Source organism: Labeo rohita, chromosome 15 (genome assembly GCF_022985175.1).
Source record: "Labeo rohita strain BAU-BD-2019 chromosome 15, IGBB_LRoh.1.0, whole genome shotgun sequence".
NCBI lineage: Eukaryota > Metazoa > Chordata > Actinopteri > Cypriniformes > Cyprinidae > Labeo > Labeo rohita.
The window spans coordinates 15,876,201-15,896,711 of NC_066883.1; the positions used below are offsets into that span (position 1 = coordinate 15,876,201).

Consider the following 20,511-nt stretch of genomic DNA (forward strand, 5'->3'; position numbering starts at 1 on the left):
TTTCGCACTTTTTGACATTTCCATGACAGGTTTAGCTTTTCTCAGCTCAGTTTGTACTACAGCGTATTAGAGAGCTGTTCAACATTATGCTGACCTATGGTGCAATGCAGTAAGCAAAAAACAACCCATCAAAATTGGCATTATTATTATTAGTGCATTTGCCCTTACATAAATACATTTTTTTTTTGTAACAGTCAAATAGGTATTACATTATTAAAAGAACAAAAAAAAAAACTCTTTCAAATGATGGTATTTTTAACTTTCTAATCAACAAAATGATCAAAAATTATTAATTAGAATGATTTTTGATTGATTATGTGTCAGTGAAGACTGAAGTAATGGCTGCTGAAAATTTAGCTTTGCATCACAAGAATAAATTACATTGTATATGTAATTGACAGAATATTTAAATAAAAAACATTAATTTTACATTTACATAATATTTAATAACATTACTAGTTCTATTTTAATCAAATAAATGCTACTTTAGTGACCATGAGAAAATTCTTTAAAAAAAAAATAAATAAAAAAAAATTATACTGACCCAAACTTTTGAACAGTACGGCATTATTATTATTATTATTATTATTATTAACTACTATTACTACACTTTCCCTTACATAAATATTATTTACTAAATTTGACATTGATTGTATTTATATTATACTTAATTTTTTATGTAGTTTTTAAACACAGTCAAATGTAAAATAAAAAATAAATTAAAAAAAAAGGTAATTGTGACTTTTTATCTCACAATTCTGCCTATTTTCTCGCAATCGAGGGTTTACATCTTACAATTCTGACTTTTTTTGGGATAAATAAACTTGCAAATCTGACTTTTTTCTTTATTAAATCAGAATTCTGAGACACAAACACAATAGTGACTTATAACATCAGAATTGCGAGATATAAACTCACAATTGCAGGGAAAAGATTCAAAATTGCAAGATACAAACTCCCAATTGCGAGATATAAAGTCTGAATTGTGAGATACAAACTTGCAATTGTGGGAAAATTTAAGAATTGTGAGATACAAACACAACTGTGAGTTATAAAATCAGAATTGTGAGATATAAACTCGCAATTGGTGGAAAAAAAAGTCAAAAATGTGAGATATAAACTACCATTTGCAAGTTATAAAGTCAGAACTGCGAGATACAAACACGCAGTTGTGGGAAAAATTCAGAATTGCGAGATACAAACACAATTGCAGGTTATAAAGTCAAAATTGTGAGATGGAAACTCGTAATTCTGACTTTATTTCTTGAAACTGTGAGTTAATATCACACAATTCAGAGAAAAAAAAATCAGAATTGTGATATATTTAGGACAGGCTCAGTGGGCTGCAAAGCAGCTCTCTAGGTTTTAGATCAGGGTTTAAATCTTTTAGTGAATCTGTTTTGAGTGCAAGTCTGTCTGAGAGAGTGAAGGTTAGTACACCATGAAGCGCATTTAATCTGTGAAAAACTGTAGGAATAAGTAAAAGTGAAGGATGCAACTAAATCAAGAAAAATTGAGGGAATTCAGCTGACGTTACAAGCATCCCAAAAGTCACTGTCCAAATTTGCTAAGACAGCAGAACACAGAAGAAATTACACTGGCTGAAGAAGAGACTGGAAGAATAAGGAACATGCACAAGCTCAGAGCAGAATGAGATAAAGGCTTTGGGGGTTTGGGGAAGAAGAGAAAATAAATGAAGTGACTGTGTAGACAGACACAGCGGGAACTGCCAACATGGGGATGAAAGAGCAGACCGTATATGAACAGATGGAGGGGCCCCAAAGACAAGGGCCACACACACAGACAGCACTAGTGGGTGAAAAGTTTCTGCATTAGAAAAATCATTACATATTACAGTTATGCTCTGACAATTCAGTAATGAGATTTGCAGGTTCAGGATATGACTATTGACAGAGCAGCAATACTGAAGACAGCAGCCATCGACAGAGCAGCTACGCTCCATAAAGTTCGATTTTTAAAATAAATGAGACTTTGTAGACTCCCAGTACATTAAACTCTAAGTCCTCACAGGTCCTAAAAGAGCTTATGGTCTCCTGCGATGTGGAAAGCAGGACATGCCGGTTCTACAAGTGGATGTGAATTGGCCTGTGTGGCTGGGGTCAAAATTAAGCCCAGGTTTTATGTCTTTATGTATGTTTTTTTTTAACTATTTTTATTAATTTACTTTTTTCTACTGGTTATGCTTGATTAAATTTGACTTACACAAAGACTAAATACAAATGTATACTATGCAGAAATTTTCCACACTTGTTAATCAATATTAATCTTCCAGTCTTTTGTTAGAAAAAAATAATATACAGTTTCAATCAAAATTATTCAGCCCCCCAGAGTCTGAAGTACTTCACAAATGTGTTTTTCTGAAGATCCAGGACTTTATAAAAATTGCATCTATAACAGATTACTGGCATATTAAAAGTGATAATGACAATATATAATGTAATATTTTTAAGTTCAAGGATTTTTTTTTAAATAACACAGCTATGTCGTAAGTATTCAACCCCTATTCCACATCGCTGTTTTTTAGTCACTTTTTTTGTATGGTGGAGAACAAGATTGTCTTAAAACACAATTAAACCTTTATTAGAAAACAGAATTAGCTTGAGCTGTTACACATACATAGAAAACAGACTAGACTAGAAAATATGGCAAAGTCAAAAGAGCTCTCACAAAAGCTACAGAGAAGAAATAATTGTATTACTTTAGAAAGTCTAAGGCTGTATAAAGATTTCAAGACATTAAAAGTTCCTAGAGACACAGCTGGTAGCCCTGCTCCTTAGTTTAAATGTCTTGAGCACAATATCATTAAAAGTTTGATCAGAGCAACTTACAAAAATCTGCAGACCCGACAAAAGGTGGAAAAACATTTCAATGCAGTGTATAAAAAGAACAGTAAATAAGTATGGCCTTCATGTTGGGGCATCTTGCCGAATACCACTCTTGACCAAGAAGAACAAAAAAGGCCAACTTAAACATGCTAAAATTCATTTGGATAGACCTGTTGAGTTCTGGAGGAACGTTTTATGGAATGATGTGACCAAACTGGAAATTTTGGACCAATGAATCAACGGTATGTCTGGTGCAGAAGAACATCATCTCCATCATCAAACATGGAGGTGGGCAAGTGTTATGGGGGTGTTTTACTGTTGCAGGAAGTAGAAATCATGACTATATGAACAACATTATGGATTCTTTGAAATATCACGCCATTTTATTAAGAATTGTGATGCCTTTGGTGCAAAAACTGCATATGCTGGTAGGTATGTTTTGATGCTGGGATGCTGGTTAGGTATGTTGTGGTGCTGGTTTAAGATGGTCCTTTGCTGGTTTATGCTGGTCCTTTGCTGGTTTATGCTGGTCATGTTGCTGGTTTATGCTGGTCATGTTGCTGGTCAAGGACCAGCATCAACCAGCAAAGGACCATCTTAAACCAGCACCACAACAAACCTAACCAGCATCCCAGCATCAAAACATGCCTACCAGCATATGCTGGTTTTTTCACCAGGGTGGACTTTCCTGCAGGACAATCATCCCAAATTATACATCCAAATCTACTTATGCTTGATTCAGGGATCAGTCATAGAATATTCTTGAGTGGCCTGTTTAGTCTCCATATTTAATTCTCATTAAAAATATCTGGTTGACTTTGAAAAAAAGCAGTGGCAAAGTGAAAACCAAAGATTATCACTGATCTGAAAGATTTTTCAGGTGAGTAATGGGCCGAGATTGCAAGAGAAAAGTTACAGAAGGTTCTAAGCACTTCCAAGCAGCGTTTATTGGTGTTTTGTTTTTTTTGAAGAATAAAAGATTCTGCACCAAATTTGACTTTTGGGGGTTTAGACGTTTAGAGCCAGTTCAATTTTTTTTTCATTATGCATCAACTTGCGTTCTTAGAATTACTCAAATGTGTACTGATACTTTCTCTACTATGATGCCTGATGAAATTTTCTACGTGCTGGTTAACTGTACAAACATATGTACAAAGAGTTTATTTGGCTGCCAATTTGCTTTTTTTAAAGCAAGCGTATGTTTTATTGCGTGGGGATGGAAAGCACTACAGTACTCACCACTTTCAGTTTTTTCACTGCTTCTTCGCACACATGCATCCCTCTGGACTCCTCTACCTCCACCAAACCGAGGTACTGCAGAAAGAAAAAAAAAAAGAAAGAGAGAAAAAGGGAGGAAAACAGAGAGAGAGGTCAAAACTGATGAAATCCACATTTTCTATATTTCATCCACTACACCTACCACACCATTATTTCCCCGAACGAAGGGTTGTGAAAAAAAATAAACCACCGCTCTGTAATTTTTTGCTGAGGTTATGTGAGAAAAACAGACAGGAACACAAATTTACTCAACCTCTTCAGGGAAAGCTAGTCTTGTCCAAACAGTGCTAGTGTAGATTTCAACAAGGAACCCGCTGAAAACACAGCAGAGGATATATTCTGTGGGACATTTTGTCCAGCCAAAACCAATCAAAATGTCCTCACACAGACACAATTAATAGTCATCAAGCCAGGGTTATGTGATTATGGTGGCCATGAGGACAGAGGCCATTACAGGATTACATCTTAGTCTCAAAGAGACTCCTGATGCCGCAGGCTGGAGAGTAAAATTAGGCTGAATTTAATTATGCAAGATCCACTGCAATACATCCTCCACTTTACTTAATGATACAGACCCTCTTTAGTCTTGAAAGAGTCTCTTTTTATTTCAAAACAACACTGTCAAACCATTTCAGTCAAATGAATTATCATATGCTGATTAATTAATTCCATTAAGCGCATGTATCAATATTTTGTGAGAAATGCCATTTTGTGAGAAATATATAAAGTTAATTTAATTATTTGACTTTAATATTAATATCAGCCACATTCTGGGAGATTATTAATTCTGTTATATCTTGTGGTAAGTTTGGGGTCAGTGATATATAGGTTTTTAAAAGAAATCCATACTTTTATTTGGCAAGGATGCACTGAATTGATCAAAAGCAAGAGTAAAGATTTTACATTGTTAGAAAAGATTAAAAATAAATTCAATTCTGTTTAGAACTTTCATTAACACACAGTTTTCACAAAAGTATTAGTAGAACAACTGTTTTCAACACTGATAGTAATAATAAATCTTCCCTGAGCCACAAATCAGCGTATTAGAATAATTTCTTAAGGATCATGTGACAGTGGAGTAATGACGCTGAAAATTTAGCTTTGATCACAGAAATAAATCATAAAGCATTCAGATGGAAAACAGGCTTTTTAAATTGTAATAATATTTACAACATTACTTTTTTACTGTATTTCTGCTCAACTAAAAGCAGTCTTGTGAGCACAAGAGAATTTCAAAAACATTAAACAATCTTCTCAACCCTGAACTTTTGAACATTAGCATACACAACACTCCTTAACATCCTATTCCAGCCATCAGCTTGGTGTTGTTATTGTGTGGGGGTTTGATAAGTCACCCTTTAAGTGCAAATCTGTGTTTGCTCGAAGCTCTATAGCTTTTGGCACTCAGCCAGACACTGTGAGGGTGTTACTGACTTTCAAACCTTTCGAAAGTCAATCTACATCTGGATATTCCCATTATACCCATTTTCTTTTTCAATTTTGCAGTAGTATTGCTTTTAAACAACAGTCCCTTAGTGATTTTTTCCATTTAAAAACTCAAACAATTATACAAGTGTTAATTCTTAGAACAGCGTTCAATTCCAGTCAAAAGTTTTTGAACAGTAAGATTTTTACGTTTTTTAAAGAAGTCTCTTCTGCTCACCAATCCTGCATTTTTTTATTTAAAGTACAGCAATAACAGAACAATTTTAAAATATTTTTACTATTTCAAATAACTGTTTTCTATTTGAATATATTTTAAAATGAAATTTATTCCTGTGATTTCAAAGCTGAATTTTTAGCATCATTGCACCAGTTGCAAGATCCTTCAGAAATCATTCTAATATTCTGATTTGCTGCTCAAAAACATTTATTACTATTATTATTATTATGTGGAAAACAAATTTTTCAGGTTTCAATGATGAATAGAAAGTTCAGAAGAACAGCATTTATCTGAAAATCCTTTGTAACATTATAAATGTCTTTATCATCACTTTTGATCACTTTAAAGCATCCTTGCTAAATAAAAGTATTCATTTCTAAAATTTCTTTCTTCCAAAAAATTATACTGACTCCAGGTTTTTGAATGGTATAGCGTATAATGTTACAAAAGCTTTTTATTTCAGATAAATGCTGATCTTTGGATCTTTATAGTCACCAAAGAATCCTAAAAAAATACTCTTTTAACTGTTTTAAATATTGATAATAATAATTAAAATGTTAATTGAACACCAAATCAGCATAGCAGAATGATTTCTGAAGACTGGAGTAACGATGCTGAAAACTTAGCTTTGATCACAGGAATAAATTACATTTTAAAATATATTCAAATAGAAAGCAGGTATTTTAAATAGTAAAAATATTTCACAATTTTACTGCTTTTACTGTATTTTGGATCACATAAATGCAGGCTTGGTGAGCAAAGAGAATTCTTTAAAAAGCTTTACTGTTTACTGTTAAAAACTTTTGACTGGTAGTGTATCTCTTATGGAACATCATAAACTACACTCTACAAACATTTATTTCACATTAGTTCAAAACAAAACAAAACAGACATCATTCACTTTCTTTATACACTTTCCTAGCCTTATTGTGCATGCTTCATCTGTGCTCATGTTCCAAAGAAAAGAAAATGTTTGTCTTTGTAATCTTTAATCAAAATGTCACATCCATTCGCCAATATTAGTTGCAATGTCTAAAGCAATTTCGCATGCTGAGAGCCTTGTGTGACCGCACTTTTCGATCATGTTCATCTTATCCTAAATTATTAAAGCGAGATGTCTGTTAACAACCCTCTGGATGAATTTGGAAGCCCTGCCATTTATCTTCTCAACTTACCCGGACAGGAAAGTTGCATTTGCCCTTTCGTACAGCCTCTTCGTCTGCCTGCCATTGGTGCGGCCGACTGGCCTCCGGCACGTAGGTGGGCTTCTTCCTGCGCAGGCTCTGACGCAGCTTATTCATCTCCACGCTCTCAAACTCTCTGTTGCTGAGAAGAAAGAAGACACGTACATATAATGAACAAAACAGTCCTTTTTTCACTTCAAGATCAAAAGAAACTTCCAACTTTGTCAAGTGAATGTTGACATATCATACAGAAGGCAATATTTTTCAGTCATGCTGGACAGGCAGGATGTAATCAGTCTGATTTGGGTTTCATAAATCGCTACTAACACCTAATTAAATGTACACTATTAATTTCATATTTTGGGTGCGCAAATAACCATGGAATATTGGATTAACTAGAAATTGCATATTGTGTTCACCTCTGTCTAAAAAAACAATTGCTTTGTTCCCAAGAGGCCTATTTATGCAACATAATTAGGTCATTCATTCTACCCTTAATTTGCATTGGTGATTTCAAATTCTAATGCACAACACCACAAAGCCAGGCTGCTCTGAAGAATGCAAATATCCCAAGCTGGTTAGTGCAGTTTAAACATTCAAATCATAAAAATTCCACTGAGGAAAATATACAGTAGTGCATATAGTAAGACAATAAAAATGACACTTAATAAGATGAAATGAACATTGTGTCATAGCTTACTCGCCCTTAAGTCATTCCAAACCCATAAGCATTTATTCTCGAGTGAAACACAACAAAAGATATTTTGAAAAATGTCCTAGCTGCTCTTACAAAAAGGTAAATGTGCAGACTGGAAAAACAAACAAACAAACAAAAACAGCAGTTCATATAGTTCATATAATATAGGTTTTTTTTGTTAATATTTTGAATTAACTTCAAAATTTTTAATTTGATTTTAATTTCTGTCCTTTTATTTATTTCAGTTAGTTGCAATTTTTAAGTTTTTCTTAATTTAATAGTTGTATACACTACTTACTTGAAAGAAAGAAAGAAAGAAAGAAAGAGAAAAAGAGAAAAAGAAAAAAGGAAGAAATAAATAAAGAAAGAAAATCATGAAGAAAGATAGAAAGACAATCATAAAGAAAGTTTGAAAGAAAGTTTTAAAGAAAGAAAGAAAATCATGAATCTTGAAGAAAGAAAAAGAAAATCAGAAAGACAAAGAAAGAAAGAAAGAAAATCATAAAGAAAGAAAGAAAAAGAAAGAAAATCATAAGGAAAGAAAGAAAATAATAAAGAAAGAAAAAGAAAATCAGAAAGAAAGAAAGACAGAAAGAAAATCAGAAAGAAAATAAGAAAGGCAGAAAGAAAATCAGAAAGAAAATAAGAAAGACAGAAAGAAAATAATAATAAAGAAAGAAAAAGAAAATCAGAAAGAAAGAAAATCAGAAAGTTTGAAAGAAAGAAAGAAAATAATAAAGTAAGAAAAAGAAAATCAGAAAGAAAGAAAATCAGAAATTTTGAAAGAATGAAAGAAAATAATAAAGAAAAAGAAAGAAAGGAAGAAAATTATAAAGAAAGAAAAAGAAAATCAAGAAAGACAGAAAGAAAATCAGAAAGAAAATTAGAAAGAAAGAAAGAAAGAAAATAATAATAAAGAAAAAGAAAAACAGAAATAAACAAAATCAGAAAGTTTGAAAGAAAGAAAATAATAAAGAAAAAGAAAATCAGAAATTTTGTAAAAAAAAAAGTAAAGAATAAAAGAAAGAAAATATAAAGAAAGAAAAAGAAAACCAAGAAAGACAGAAAGAAAATCAGAAAGACAATTAGAAAGAAAGATAGAAAGAAAATTAAAAAAGGAAGAAAGAAAGAAAGATTCGGAATGACATTGCCCTAAAAAACTTTTTTTTTTGTGGAAAAAAAAAATCATCTCACTTTTACTTATCATGTTACTTTTACTTATTATTAATGAAAAATGAAAAAAGAGAATTTCAGCATTATCATTACCATCTTTTGACACAGTTTGGCATATCTTCTCGTTGAAAAGTTGTAAATTTCTCACAAACTGTTGCACTGCGTTCTTCATTATGAACCACAAGCCACACAACCATTTTACTTTTATAGCTTCACGTCAGTCGCCAAAAGCGCACGTTTCCCAAAGCCCTGAAGCTTTACGGGTAACAGGTGCCAGACATGGAGCACCGGAAGTACCACTATGAACGTCTGGCCCATAGCCCAAATGTATACACCCAAAACATACCCGCATATTCAAAAGACCACATGCTGCTATATATGAGTGTGTGTTTTTTAATAGCCGTGGCGTCTAGTTCTCTCAGGAGGCTTTACTCAGCTCTGGCACGCGCCTGTTACTGAGCTTGACATATCGTGTAGGGGTCAGGCGGGAAACGCAGGAATCGCTCAGCAAACTAACACCTGGGTATGAGGCTGGAATGAGCAGCTGAGTAAACCACATGCCATTTGTAATGAGGCAATGGGACGTTACGGTAATATCAGAGGTTCTGAATGTTTGGGAGGTCTTTGATCAAGATGACCAAGACGTCAGTGCTTTTGCAGGAAGAGGAAAGGGAGGGGCTTCTGAAATTCTGTTCTACTTTCAGGGTTGATCTAATGGCTGAAAGGCTGCCAAAGCTACAGAACAGCAAAGAGGGAGGAGAAAACGTTCGGAGACAGAGAACAGGCCAAAAGCCAGAGAGAGAGAGAAAGAGAAGAGACTTTATAAGGAGAAGAAAGAGAGAGCTTGAGATGTAGAAGAAGGGGAGGGAGACAAGACTAAACCCCCCTATTGAGGTCACAGTTCTAATGTGTGTCGCTCACACTGTGGTGCCAGTCACAAATATCCTGACTGATGCTGCACCATCGACCGTCAATGCTAGGAATGTCGAAACGACATATTTTTCAAAACCAATGAGCTGCCTGGACAACTAGTTGACTAATTGGTCTTAAAGGGGACACTGGATGCAAAATTGACTTTTATATGGTGTTTGCATATGTGTGTCTTAGCAGTGTGTGGACACAACCACCCCACAATTATTAAAATCCATTCACTTCTTTTTTTTCTATCCCCAAAAACGAATCTATCTCAGTATTCAAGCCATTTTAATTTTCTGAGCAGTATGATGTCATAGTGCTCAGGTCCCGCCCACAACCGCTGACGGACATATATGTCTCAAAATATATGCATCCATTTTAGCGATTCTCATTTGCTACTTAAATCTAACATTTTAAAAGACATCAAATATTAGATCAAGTAAGCACAGAATCGACTTTGCACTGCAGCCCGCGATCAGGTCAAGAATCAGCCAAATTTGCATGTGCATCTTGAAAACCAAATGTGTTAGAAAGTGCTACGTCCCGTTTTTTTGTGCCATCTAGTGGTTTAGAGATAAATAATATCAAAGGTGCCTTTTACCCCGGGGGGCCTTTAGGTCCGTTGTACCCTATATATGAAGAGTTCATTTGCAAAAATGGATAACAGATAAAAAAAAAAAAAAAAACAAAAAAAAAAAATCATGTTTTTTCATTGTGCATTCCAATTAATCTCAATCAAACTGCAGTTGGGTTATTTTGATTGAGTAAAAATAACAACAAAAAATACAGCTAACTAACACAATAAAAAACATGATTTTTGAAAAATTTAAACAACAAGTTATCTGTTTTTGCAAATAAAATATACATATATATATATATATATACACACACACTGTAAAAAATAAATAAGGCAACTTGATGCAGTAAGCCAAAATAAGTTTGTTTGTTCATGCAATGCTGATTGTCTATTTTGCTAATAAAAAGACAAACAGCAACTGAAACAACAATTACTGTCGCTGAGGTAAATTCTTTTTTTGTGTGTCAATTTTTTGTTTATATACAAATGACAAACAGTAAACTGTTATAGAAACCTTAATGGACAGCTTAGTCAAATATGTAGACAACATTGTCATTGTCTTAGATATCCAGCAAACAGATATAAGTGGTTGAACATACTCTAGGCCTCAAAACTAGACACACAAACCTCAAAAACGGTTGTGATCAACAAATGTTAAAAAGACGAGCTCTTTGCATCACAGTGCAATATAACTAACAATAATAAAACAGCATTTTTTAGTATTTGACACTCAAAATGTTTCGTAAACTGGACAACATACATTTGCATTTATATATGCACAGCACAGCAAGGAAAAAAATAGGTAAGAGGAAAAAAAAAGGTACACTGTAAAATTTCAGTAGAATTTGTTTGGCCTACTAATATCAATACATAAGGCAAAAAAAACTATTTGTTCTTGAGAGGTTCTTATGAGACTTGCCAGGAAAATTTCCAAAACATGCATGTGAAAGTCACACAACAGCCATAAGAGCCACCCAAGCCATTCCATGGAAATGATTTCAACACCAAATGAAAACCAGCTGGAGCAACATGGGTAGAGTGAGCCAAGACTAAATCAAAACAACACATTCAAGACTTCACACACAACTTTTGGCAGATCACTTCTATTTATATATCTGTGTGACGGCCCAACCATACACCACATCAGTATATAACGTCATTATTTTTGCTTTCTTTGTGCACAAAAAATTCTCATCGCTTCATAAAATTAATGTTGAACCACTGATGTCACATGGATTATTTTAACAATGTTCTTACTAACTTTCTTGTTGTTGAACGTGTCAGTTGCGTTGCTTTCTATGCTGGGTCAGAAAGCTCTCAGATGTCATTAAAAATATCTTAATTTGTGTTATGAAGATGAACCAAATATCTTATGGGTTTGGAGCAAAATGAGGGTGAGTGACTACTTTTATGCTATTATTAGGATGCATTTGTGTGCTTTTTGAAACTTGAAAGAGAATGCGAATAATGAATTCTCATTTCTGGGTGAACTATTCCTTTAAGGTAATGGGTTTAAAGAGAAAGAAACAGTGCAGTGAAGGGGCTAAAAACTCACTTTGGACGCTTCACTGAGCACAAGGCCTATAGCGACACCAGTAAATAACAAATCAAAAATGGCCCCCAGAGCAAAATGCACAAATTCTACAAAAGCCCATCTTATTCTCTTCTGCGCCATCTCTGTCTGACTGTAGTGAAACTGATGAGGTAAAGCCTGCAGTATGACTTGAACTACAGTAGAGGAGCAGATATAGCCTTTGTCTCATTATTGCTAAAATCAATGCTCTCAGTGCAAGGAATCGAACAGCGGCAGCTGCCCGCACTCATTTCAGAGACACCGTGGGTGGACAGTGTAATGGAGGCTTTTTGGATGCTTTGAAAAAGGGAGTAATTGTAGCGTGACACTCCAGTCTTTTACGGTAGGCTGTGCGCAAGCCCGGTAACTGGCAGTGAGAGGACAGGCAGGGAAATAGTCACTAATGATTTATTTCAGCAGGGATTAACAAAATAGTTGAGCAAAAACTGAAAATTCTGTTATTATTTATTCAGTCCTCATTATTTACTCGCCTTCTTGTCCTTTCAGATTTGTAACATAAAAGAAATTCTGAAGAATATTCATGCTGCTCAATGAAAATGAATGCGATCAAGTTTCATAAAGGACAATTTTATGATGTTTTTTTTTTTTTTTTTTTTTTTTTTTTTTTTTTGCTAATCACAATATGCATTCATTGTATGGAAAACAGAAGCCTAGATATTCCTCAGAATATTGTATTTTGTATTCAGCAGAAGAAAAAAGCAATACTAAATTCTATACTATTTTGTCTAAATAAAATAACAATAATACACACACAAAAAAAAAACAATAATTTTAATGCTACAAATAAATTATTAGTGTTTTCAAAGTTAAAAGACAGCTGAAGCAATATAAATGTAAAATTACTAGAAATAAGAATGAACAATTAAATATCTAACACCAATCAATAAATTAACAAAAAAATACAATTTTGCATCTCAAAATTCAATGTTTACTACAATTTAAATATTTTTTAATTTTTTTTAAATTAATACGTATACTCCGCAAGGAGTTTTGATCAATTAAACTGATCATAACTGCAGTAAAGACTTATTTCAAATAAATTTTCTATTCAAAGAAACTTAAATAAAATAAAATTTACAATATGCATTCATTGTATGGAAAACAGAAGCTTAGATATTCCTCTAAATATTGTATTTTGATTTTAGCAGAAGAAAAAAGCAATACTAAATTCTATACTATTTTGTCTAAATAAAATAACAATAAAACACTAAAATAAACTATAATTTTAAATGCTACAAATAAATTATTAGTGTTTTCAAAGTTAAAAGACAGCTGAGGTAATATAATGTAAAATTACTAGAAATAAGAGCGAATAATTAAATATCTAATACCAACCAATAAATTAACAAAAAAATAAAATAAAATAAATAATAATAATAATAATAATACAATATGCATCTCTAAATTCAGTGGTTACTACAGTTTAAATAAAGTTTTACATTTTTTAAATTAATACTTATACTCTACAAGGAGTTTTGATCAATTAAATTGATCATAACTGCAGTAAAGACTTATTTCAAATAAATTTTCTATTCATCAAAAAACCAAAATAAAATAAAATAAAAAAAATACAGTTTCTACAAAAATATTAAGCAGCATAGCTGGTTTAAACATGATAATACAAAATGTTTTGTATTAAAGCACCAAATCAGTATTTTCTCTAATGATTTCTGAAGAATCATGTGACACTGGAGACTGGAGCTCTGGCTGCTGAAAATTCAGCTTTGCATCACAGGAATAAATTACATTTTAAAAGTATATTCAAATAAAAAACATTTATTTTAAATTACAATAACATTTCACAGTATTACTATTTTTACTGTATTTTAGTCAAATAAATGCTGCCTTGAAAGTTACTGTGTCCTATTTCACCAAATAGTTAATCAAAATAAATATCCAGTCTGGTCATACACACATTTGTGGAGGACAGATACAGATCCACCCGCCCATGACCCAGATTCAGTACCTCACAGACCCCGTTTGCAAACATCATCTGACCCAGGGAGCAAAGGCGACTTGTTTCTCCGGGCCATCTGCCGCAGCATGTCTAAAGAAGCTGCGCCATATCACACCTGTTCAGATTGAGGTTACACTCACACACATAAACACGACACCCGCACACACCCACATACGTCAAATACAGACGTGAATAATCGTGTTTGCAGTTGACATAGGAAAAGGGGTCAGGCCAAATGTTTACCCTAAGAGAAACCAGCCTTTGCTAATATCGTCAATACCGAAAGACAGTGACACAGTGACCATTTCACACTCACAGCCAGTGTGAATATGTGGGTCATTCTGGTTCATAGTACACACTATCGATTCAATAGTCGTAGGTGTTTTCGATCAGAATTCACTGACATAAACTGCAGAATGTTTTCAGTAGGCAAACCAAACTAATGTCCTAGTAAAGCAATCCTCCTATAAAATATATTTCAGTGCGCATGTTGCTTTAAAGAGTTAGACTGCCGAGGGATCTAATGCAGTGAGACAGCTGAATCAGAGACTGCCATCAGCAGGATGAGGCTTCAGTGCTCGACTGACACTCTGCCTAACCAACAAGGGCTTCTGTGGCTTTTCCCAAACCAATTTTTCTTTCAACCTGCCACAAGCTCAACTTCAGAGGCATAATTATCTGGCAAAGATATTTCTAAAGGATACTTCCCTTGGTGTGGTGTATATTTTAGGGATAGCTTGCTTATTAGCAATACGTGGTTAAGAAAAGACATTTCTGAAGTAGAAACAGATCATTTCTTCCATATTGCAACATTTGTACAATGAGTGTAATGATTAAAAAAAAACTGCAGGGCGTGGACCAATGGTTTTTGACTGAATTTTAATATGTGGTCATTGCAGATGACAGCGACAGAGTTGGAGTAAAGCCCAAAACATACTTTAGTTTTTATGTGTATAATATGTTATGCTTTCAGTGTGTGTAGTGTGCATTCAGGTTGAATTTGTACATTTTATTTGTGTATTTATTTTGTTAAGGGCTTAACATTATGACCTAAATTAAAAATCTTGAATAACTTAACTTTTTACCTCAATTACAATTAATGAATGATTATTTTTAACGATTCGTTTCTTCTTCTTCTTCCCCTCATAGTTATAGATGTGAATCATGAATCCTGATCGCTTTTGCATGAGATCTTCCTCTCAGTGATCTTGTCTTCTCTCAGACGCATTGCTCATAAATGGTTTTTTTTTTTAAAAAAGCACAGCCCAGAATGTCTACTCCAAGTTTATATGCCAACCAGCGACTGTAATACTTGCAATGCTTGCTCCGCCTCCGTGTTCTTCTGATTGGTCCACTGTCTTGGAACTGATATTGATGAGTGGCGCTGCGCATAAAAGTTAAAATTCTGTCGACGTCTTAAAAGCACCACTCACGTGCGAGACTCTACAAAAAACGCAAACGTAATGGTCATCCACATCCGTTTTTAATGGGACAGTATTAACAGGATTACAAAAAACAAAATAACGACATGGGAAAATTATGTCAGGTAGAGGTTCTGAATTTTGGTTTCGATTGTTTTTTGATTAAACAGTCCTGTTTTATTTATTTTTTGCACTAAACGGTTGGTCCACAAGGTCGTTGTCGAGTCGGAAGTGAACTGAAGAGATGGAACAACAATAATCATCCATCGTTAAACCACTGGAGATGCAACTACAGTAAACGGACACTTTGATGAGCGCTTGTGGTTAAGGATTTTTGCAAGTATAAAAGTTTTTCACTTATAACATCTGGAGAAAAACTGCACAGACAATGAACAAAGATGAAACTTACTATTGTCCATGTATGTGCACACTATCAAATTAAGTACACTTAAGGGTATGCATTCATCTATACTTCAGGGTTCGCAACAAAACTGAACTAAAAATAATAATTTAGAAGTAATAGGCTACTTTCTGCTCTGTTTTGACCCCCCTCACTGGAACGCTCAGTTTAGCCGTAGTGGAGCACAGACTCGGAAGTAAACGCCCACTGCTATGATTGGCTAATAGTTGTTCATGTATGACAGCCTACATCCTTCATAGATGAATGTTGCTGTGATATGAAAAACGCATAAATATGCAGTACATATCAAACAATCAACCTGATCTCATGATGAAAATGTACCTGTGTGAACTTTTTCGCAAGACGTGAAATACATAACACCATTTACGTTTTGTGACATATTCGATGTGAAATGTAAGTAGCACTTTTTTAGTAATAGTTTGTTTTTTTCCCCAGAACAGTTGAACATACATATGATATGTTCACGTTAACTTTGGTGCTATAACTTCTTGACGTTTTAAAATAACGTACCATCTGCACTACACCTAAACCTACCCGACAGTATAAACAAAAGCGAATGTGACGTAAAATTGTAATCACAAGCACATCGCTTTAGCTTGTTTTTAGATCTCTCAACTTTAAGCACTTTCATCATAAAGTTTTTCACAGGATTTGTACCCAAGGATTCCACATCCTAAGTCCACTTCCATGCCGGCTGAGCTACCGAGCAAGTGTGACATCCGGAAAGTGAAACATAGGGAGCTGTAATCATAACTGCACGAAAACGATAACAATTACTCACTGTTTTACCACCTCTAGTGTTCATTTCTATAGGAAACTAATGATACGTACTTATTGGTACGTATTTTGCGTCTTGCGAAGAAAAGATCCCACATTTTCGTCATGAGATCAGGTAGCAAACAATCTGTAATAACAGACAAAGCAATAGTGAGCACATAATAAAAACAGTTACTTGCACTGGTGCATTGTGACATTACTGTCAGATCTAATATAATTGGCACAGCATTGTCTTTTAGTTTCAATCTTTCTGAAAATCCTGCGTCGAATTGTGCCTTGTTTGAAAGCAAATACGTATTAAAATGAAGTGAACAAACGACCAAATTCTTACTGACACGGTCTGGAACTTCTTTAAAAATAAAGTTTGTCCACTCTTTTCTAATGATGGGATCAGAAGGAAGCCATTGCAAAGACTGTTTTTCTACAACTTGGCACTGCACAGCATCTTCTTGTCTTCAGAACCATCTTTATCATTTGGTTTCTACTTAAACATGTGCTTGCCTGTCGTTCTTTTACATTACATGTGCAAATTGGTGGGGCAGGGCTAAACAGGCAGTGATGTAGATGCAGGTGTTGATCTTCTGCGGAGGTGGTGTTTAGCCACACTATTACATCATAAAGTGGCACATTCCACAACCTGTCATTCTGACAGACTGGCTTCAATAAAAGCTGTTTCTAGGATGTTTTTATAGTACAATGGAATTTTGATTTCTCAGTTCATGACACCTTTTTTAATTCATCCCAGGGTCATGAAAATCTGTGCGTCTATATACTTTTCTGCAACACTGTAATTGCTGCGTTTTTATTGCGCTGCTTGAGGTACGTATTGCAGCTGTTCAGAATTCAAAAATCCGAGGAGTGTCGCTAAAGGTCAATGCTCTATTGTGTTGGAAAGATCCCCTACACCACACCAAACCCAACCCTAAACCTAAACGATAGTGTTAGCAAATGCAAAAGCGATATAATAAAAACGCAATTGTTGATGCAGCCATGATATTTTAACTTTGTTGTGCAGATTTTCACAGGGTTCGTACCAGAGCTCTTTATCACTTCATCACAGTACAACGGCGTATGGCGTGAGGTACCGTGCAAACTGAATTCGAAAAATCATGCATATGAAGCTGTATATGTGATGACAACATTTAAAAGTATCAATTTTCAAATCGCACAGGATGTTAAAATTGTCAAAACATAATATTCTGCAAGTAACTGTGTAGAAATTAGGCTTTATTAATCTAAACTCTGTACCTGTAAATCATACTTTGTGTGAAAAGGAATAAAAGTTGTCTGAGTTTTACTTCCTCTAGTGTTCATTTTGATTTGTCCATATAGGAATGTTTTTTTCAGCTTCACAGAAATGCATATATAGGCACGTATTTGCGAGTCTATGCTGTTAAAATTTGCAGTGTGTGATTTGCAGAAATTGTAAAAAGAACATTTCCCAAGGATTCAGCCATCTGTCAGCCAAAAAGTCATAGCTTAACATCAGAAGCCAGAAGTTGGCATGCCAGATCATTCAAACAGAGCCACAGTGTTTGCATGTTACTGGAAACAGACCAGTGAATGGCGCACTTAGTTGTCACATTATGTTGCAACAAGAAAAATATTTTACAATCCACATAAATGGCACACAAAAGGTTTTATTGAATGTGCAGACAGGACAGTACCGCAAGGAAAGAATGGTGAAGGTCTTTCAGCTCACGAGTCTTGAATTATTGATTTTGTTTATTTTGGGTGAAGGGCAGGACATTGAAAAAATAGCCCTGAGGGTCCTTTTTCAACAAAATGGCAACCAAGTACAGTTTCCCAGAGATAATCCAACAAACAGCTAGCAGATTGACATCCAGGAGATTCAACGATTTAAGTCTATACTGTACTGACATGAGGGCTGAAAAAATTGTAACTTATTGATTTTCCATATTAAATAACAATTACAGACTGGCATGGAGCATCAGTTATCAGCTCTAGCTGATTCATCACGACTTGGACTAGTGATGAGTCACAATGGTTGACTCATCAGTTAATACATTTTTTTCCCCCCGAACAAAACACTCATGGATGTCGCTCTCTGTGATTTGGCAACTGGTATGTTTTCCTGGATCAACTACATTGTTGGACCCAAAACAACATCCCTATCAACCAATCAGACTGTAGGGTTAGGATTAGGGCGGAGGTTGGGAGCAAAACAACATGCTTATCAACCTATTATTTCCTTACAATTTAAGGTCAGTTAATGAGTTAAGGTTAGGAATCCAGTTACAACTACGCTTGTTGACATGAACAGTGTTCCAGGACCAACAACAGATGCTGATCCAGGAACATGCCCTACTTGGCAAAGTCATGAATGTGCTGCATCAAGTAGGATGTTCCTGGATCATCATCTTCTGTCGGTCCTAGAGGAACATCAAAGTCAAACAAAAATTGGCGTTTTTCTAATAAATATATCAATAAATCAAGATAATAAGAGAATATATCTTGAATTGTATTTATTTTCCTTACCCAATTCTTAGGTTTTCTTAGAATGTTCTTTAATAGATGTTAATAAAATGTTAATAAATAGACCTAGACATAAACAATTCAAGATATATTTTCTATAAACATACCTTATTTACTTTTGCTTCTGCATTTATTTTTTCTAGAGTAATTACATCCTGTTTTAAGGATGTTATTTGTATTGGAACGTTTTTGGAAGTGAGATCATTTTGACACAAATGTTGCTCAGAGAAATTTAAGATATATTCTCTAAAAAACAAGTCTTATTGTAATACACTTTCATTTATTTTTTTCGTTTTATGAGCTTAGGGGGAAAACGTGTTTTTTTAGTAAAAAAAAAAAACAAACCTCCTCATACACAATGTAAGTGACCTATTTCTCTTTCTGCATATCATGTGTGTAACTGTGGCCCTTTAAGGCCACTAGTAGAAGAAACTGATAGGTAGAGACATGAGAGTCCTCTCAGTCCACTGCGCTATAATGATGCCCTTCCAGGAGAGGAGGAACATCAGACATAATCAGACATTAATTTGTTTTCTGATCATCATAACCAGCGTACATTGCATTTGATAACCGCAGACAGCAACAACAAATAAATCTAATAATAGAAAGACAGATAAGTATCAGCTAATCTGTTCATTTGGTATATCAATTTATCTATTAATCTGAGCCATATGGAGGCTCATGCAGCTACTTCCTGTAAGAGTATTAGCCAAACACGAGCCTTAAGAATAAGCTTGGTTACTAATCTGAGGCATGCACTGGTTTTAGGGCCCATGTGTTTTTTTATAAAACAAATACAAAGCAAAACATCCACAACCCTTTCCCACTGAGCCTCATCCTTCATTTTTAAATAGAAAAAACTCACCTCCCATCTTCTGTCTCATCCATATCACTGCTGAAACTCATTTTAGAGAGATGTCAGAAGACCAAAGCCAGGTAAAGTATCAAAATCGAAGCACCCGAGGATGTTTCACTGTCAAAACTGACGTTCGATGAAAAGCTTGAGGCAAAACGCTGTTGAATATTCAGTTTTGGGATCCAAAAGGAGGAGGAGGCAACCACACCTCCTCTTCAGAGATTAACTTGGAGGAGGCGACAATAACACATGTGCTCAGTCTCATCACCATATGTGTCCTCGCCCACGGAAACATGCGCTGACGCACGGAGACATGCGAATTTGGCTGGATGTGCTGAGCTGCAGCCTCTGAGGAACAAATCAACTTTTTGTCTTTCCACAACATAGACGGCGAGGGGAGGATGGAGAGCGAAAGACAGAGAGACAGGGAGGGGAGGGGAGAGAGAAACAGAGGAGGAGCGCGGGCGGAGGTGATTAGACTGGAGATGGTGATGACACACTTTCAGTCGCCCATCTGCAGTGCCAGTTGTCTGTGTTGTTGTGTTTGTACTTGCTATGTTCTTCCAGCTCTGCTCGTCAAATATACTTATGAAATGGCTAATGCAAATTAGACATGGTTTTGCTATTCTGACATGTCAGTTGCTGCGAACAGAGCA

The 20,511-nt window shown here is 34.7% G+C and overlaps 1 protein-coding gene across 1 annotated transcript in view; it reads right to left on the reverse strand.

The window, feature by feature from the left end:
• The window catches only part of numbl (NUMB like endocytic adaptor protein), a 29,890-nt gene extending 9,619 nt beyond the window's left edge, over positions 1–20,271 (reverse strand). Inside the window, 3 exon segments of the mRNA XM_051129547.1 lie at positions 4,086–4,160; positions 6,963–7,113; positions 19,865–20,271. Of these exon segments, the coding sequence (XP_050985504.1) occupies positions 4,086–4,160; positions 6,963–7,113; positions 19,865–19,905 (267 nt within the window). The 5' untranslated portion in view covers positions 19,906–20,271.
• Between the last annotated feature and the right edge of the window lie 240 nt (positions 20,272–20,511).